A 5,000-nucleotide genomic window follows, 5' to 3' on the forward strand; every position below is an offset into this window, starting at 1 on the left:
GTTGCTTCAAACAAGGCTCCCGCCGGCGGATGTCATGTTGTTTCGAAAAGATAAAAATTCAACTGATTTGTTATTTTTATGCGTTGAGAAATAATCCGACAAAACCCAACGTTGGAAATCTGGAACATAACGAAACCATCTCAAAACACAGATAAATCTGCATCACTGTCAACACTTTACGGCTCTTCTAATCCTTTTGATATAACAAAAGTATGCCAGTTTATGCTTCTGAAGTTAGTTAGCCAGGGATGAAACTGGTATGAACAGGGGTTGAGTTGAAAGAGCATGAAAAATTTATCTTTGTGCGGTCTCCACAAAACCTTAAATTGTTATCCTTTCTTTCTCGTGTTGAAAAGCACGTGCAGAGCGTAAAAAGCGTGCAAAACATTTTTTTTTTTCGGGTGGGTGGGGAGGGGGGGGGAGCTCATTACATATGTAACTGTTTTGTGATGCTCTTTACCACTGAAAAGTTGCCACGGATTTTCTGCCAAATACTCTTAATGTGCCAGCTGACCATGTACATCAGCCCTTGCTTTTCTTTGATTGCATCTGACGTCACGGCAGCCATGTTGGTGGAAAGAACAATAGCAAAAAAGTCTTTTGGATAAAGCGATTTTCAATTGAGTGTCGTAAAACCAAAACCAAAGTAATTACTTTGGCCAATCAAAAAGGACGGAGACAATCCAGTAAACCAATCAAAACTCCAAGTAATTACACGTAGCCGACACAAAGCGCGGGAAAATGTGCACGTGCAAGCCACGATTGGTTTTGGTTTTACTTCTGATTGGTTGAAAAAATGGCGCGAGAACTTTGAACCAATCACGGAGTAAAGTAATGCAAAACCAACGTAATTAGCTAATTACTTTCGACACTCAATTGAAAACCGCTCTATTTGACTCTATTATTAATTAAAGGAAATTTTGAGCTACATTTTCCTGTTGTTTTGGCACCAACATGGTCTCTTATCACATGAGTGCAATCAAAGAATATGAAGCGGTAACTTTTATTTAACGGCCGAGTTTGCAGAAGTGCTATCTCATAGACCTAATTGGCTAACTCAATGTTGTACCCAATTCAAATCCAACTGGCTTATTGTGATTTGCTCGAGCTGTTTGTTTTGTGGGCGCCCACGGTATTTGCGGCTTGCAGCCACACCATTTTGGAAGGTCGCCGCACTAAGAAATCGTTCGATAGTCCCTTTGCGTTAATTTGTTTCAACGATTGAGAGCAAAAGAGAGACTGCCTTTGTTTTGCGTTCTGATTCAGCATTTTTTTTTCCTGGACAAACTTTGTATGTTGTAAATATCCTTGACGTTCTGATTCAGCATTTTTTTTTCTGGACAAACTTTGTATGTTGTTAATATCCTTGATAACTGGTGCCAAGGATTTCGCCGGTTTTGAATACGCAAAAGAAAAAACCAACCACTGCAACGAATGCGACGTCACATTGTGAGATGATTCATCGTAATTCGCTCTTTAAAGTTGCTTTCTTCCCTGAGAATTCATGCATTTATGTACACGAGACTGTGTAGTGAAATATTGAATTTTGAGTAATTACCGCTAAATTTTGCAGGTACCATTTTGGGGTGGGGTGGGGGTGGGGGGGGGGAAAGTGGGGAGTGTCTCTTGAAAATGGTTCCAGGGCTGCCTACTTTTTTTCTATACCCGGCAACTTGAAAAGTTGGTGACAGCCCTGACAAAGTAATAGCTATGGTTTTAGAAGCACAGGAAGCAGTGCAATAACCGCTCTATTACCCCCAATACCCTGACAGGTATTTCTTTAGCGGGTGTTGTTTCGTTGGTATATAGGATTCATTTGATAACAAGCTTTATGGCTTGAATTTACTTTTCCAAACAGGAGTAAAATCCTGGTATCCTCGGTTTATCGACCGCCTAATGTTGAGGTGAAAGATCTTATTGGCAAGTTTGAAAGCCTACTTGACTATTCCTGCAGTGAGGGGAAAGAAACAATCATACTCGGCGATCTAAACTGTGACCTAGTCGCTAAGAAAATATCTTCTGACACTAAAGAACTGTGCATGTTATTTAAAGTTTATCAACTTATTCATTTTATCAAAGAGCCGACGAGGATTGTTGAACGATCGTCCACACTTATAGATTTAGCCTTCACAACAGACCAAAGGAAGAACTTACAACACCATTCCGAGAAACATTAGGCAAGTAGAGACGTTAAGCGAATTTAAAATCAAACTAAAGCGCCATCTTAAACAGTAACACCTGCGGTACATACTGCATTTATAACCTAATTTGTTTGTCTAGTTTTTAATGTTTTACGTCTTTGTTTTGTGCTGTGTCAGGGCTCCATTTAAACTAGCTATGCTAAATTGGGTGCCCCTGGATAAATATTGAATTAAATAAATTAAATATAAAAAAAACCTAAGTATCCTTTTGCCTTACAGGTAGCAAAATCCAACAGGAATTGTCTTCTGAATGGTGGTTCCCAATGTTTGCTTAATTTTGAAAGCGCATCGTCTCATACCATAAGGGTCCGGAGTACGGACAGCGGTTATCCATCGCAAAACGTTGAGGCCTTATTTAGGATTAATGTAAATGACCGAAACGATCAACCTCGAGGCCTTCAATTGTCCAATTATAAGGTACCGGAAAACGCACCAATCAACTCCAGGATAGGAAATCTGTCCGCCAGCGACGAGGATAAAGGTCAAAGGCTGACCTTTTCCTTGGTTGATGACGATTCTGGTCGATTTTCTTTGGACAGCAAGGGTACTCTTTACAAGGCACAGTCAACAGACTATGAAACGAGCAAAGTGCATTTTATTGTTGCTAGAGTGACGGACGACGGAAACCCACCTTTAGCGGTATGTCTATATCTGCAGCATTTGCATTTGAAAGCTGTGAGTTCCCCATGACGTCAAGTCGGTTATAGGGAGCTCATTGGCTATTTTCCCATCCCACAATGCAATACGTTTTGGGGGCTTCCTTACATAAAAACAATACAAGTGATTTACTCTTGGGACTGTATCATGCTTCAGTGAACTGGATATCTATTACTTTAATGCAAACAACCCCCCAGAATGAACTGTATTGTAGGATTGGTGACAATAGCGAATAAAGTATTTCGCCACAGTGCATGGTCGTTCGCCAGTTCCTCTTCTAGTCTCCTTTGCGACCGTTCTACGAAACGTCAAGCTAAGAACGCCTGCGAGGGAGAATAAATTTTGTATGAACGGTGTTGAAAAAAAAAATTAAAGTTTCTCTTGGTGTGGTCACTTCCTCCACATAATCTCAAATGTGGTCACTTCGCGTCGTTTTTGGGAAGAAGACGGCGGTGAAATGTACCAAAATGTACAACGCACGTGCAGAACGTGCAACGCTGTTGTTTTGCTCTGCAGATTTTGTGCCGTTGTAGTTGTCTTCGACGTCGTCGCAGCTTAAGCTAAAATCATATGCCGCAAGTGCAGCACTCGCTGCCGTTGGTGTCACCGCCGTCAGCACCTAAGCTTTCTAAGCTATTCCAGTGTTTGTAACGTTGGATGTACATGAAACAGACAAACATTCTTTTTGTTATTTGAATGTGCCAACCACTGCAACAAACGACCTTTTTTTGGAAAGAAACTATTAATTATTTTAATAGAAGTAGAATAAGGCCGTACCACCAATTATTATTTCTTCCTTGCAGATGAACAAGAACATTTCTATTTCCGTTGTCGACGTCAACGAGGCACCGGTGTCTATCGCCCTTTCTTCGGAGAGCGTGCCAGAAAACTTGAAGCTTGGAACTAGCGTGTCTACGATTACAGCAACGGACTTTGATGCTGTGCAGAATTTAACTTTTAGTTTGGATGATGATGCTGCTGGTAAATTTGCGGTCAAAAGCAAAGCGTCTTGCCAGACTCTTGCAAAAGGAACACGCTGCGTCACTGCACTATTGGTCAGCAGCCCTATCAATTACGAGGATACCGCAAGCTTAGAAGTCATCATTCGTGTGACAGATGACAAGGGACTTTTCCGCACGGAAAAGTTTAATTTGACTGTGATTGACGGAAATGATCCGCCCACAAATGTGACGTTGGATGGAAGTATGTCAGCCTCCATACCTGAGAACAGTAAAAACGTTCAAATTGACAGTCTTATAACGGATGACCAGGATTTTGGACAGAATTTTACTTATGCCATTATCAGTAATTCTGGAGCAAATTTTGAGATTCGAGGAGACAAATTGTTCGCTTCCAGTAACGCAAGTCTTGATTTCGAATTGTCTTCAAGACACCAAATTACAGTGAATTCAACAGACAATGGCAGTCCTCCATTGTCGGTACAAGTAGCATTAGTTATTGAGCTACAAGACGTTAACGAGAATCCCACGGGAATAACGTTGTCCAATCAAAAGGTAGAAGAGAATAGACCAACAGGAACGGTGATTGGTCAGTTGAATGTTTCTGATCCTGACAGAAATCAAAGTCACGTGTGTATTCTAACTGACTCGGCCAATGGGAAGGTAGCAATAAGCAACGATCAACTGACCGTTGGGAACGCGGAAATAAATTACGAAGACGCGAGTTCGTTTAGCATGAAAGTTCTCTGTCGCGATCCAGGAGGTCTGTCGGTGGAAAGTACCTTTGTGATTCTTGTCCTAGACGTTAATGAGGCACCAACACGTATAACACTTACCAACGATAAGGTTAAAGAAAATACGAAAAGTGGATCCGTGGTCGCACTGATACACGTCATCGACCCAGACAATGCTAACACGCAGGTCCAAACGTTTTCTTTTTCAATTTCGTCCTCTGATCCAAATCAACCATTTGCTATACAAAATGACACAATTATCACTAAAAGAGCTCCTGATTTTGAGAACACTGCCCAGTGGAATGTCCGTCTGACTGCGAAAGATAATGGGATACCTGCCCTGTCCAGGACACAGACCTTCACTATTCAAGTTATTGATACCAATGACGCTCCTACTGGAATTTTGGTAAGACGTAATTGTCTCTTAGTGTTCTTACATAGGTCGGGTA

General features: G+C 41.3%; 1 protein-coding gene across 1 annotated transcript in view; it reads left to right on the forward strand.

The window, feature by feature from the left end:
* Positions 1–5,000, forward strand: part of LOC138038332 (protocadherin Fat 4-like) — a 50,660-nt gene that overhangs the window by 20,421 nt on the left and 25,239 nt on the right. The window contains exons 12-13 of the mRNA XM_068884137.1: positions 2,421–2,840; positions 3,662–4,957. Of these exons, the coding sequence (XP_068740238.1) occupies positions 2,421–2,840; positions 3,662–4,957 (1,716 nt within the window). The remainder of the gene's footprint in view (positions 1–2,420; positions 2,841–3,661; positions 4,958–5,000) is intronic.

Source organism: Montipora capricornis, chromosome 2, assembly GCF_036669925.1.
Source record: "Montipora capricornis isolate CH-2021 chromosome 2, ASM3666992v2, whole genome shotgun sequence".
NCBI lineage: Eukaryota > Metazoa > Cnidaria > Anthozoa > Scleractinia > Acroporidae > Montipora > Montipora capricornis.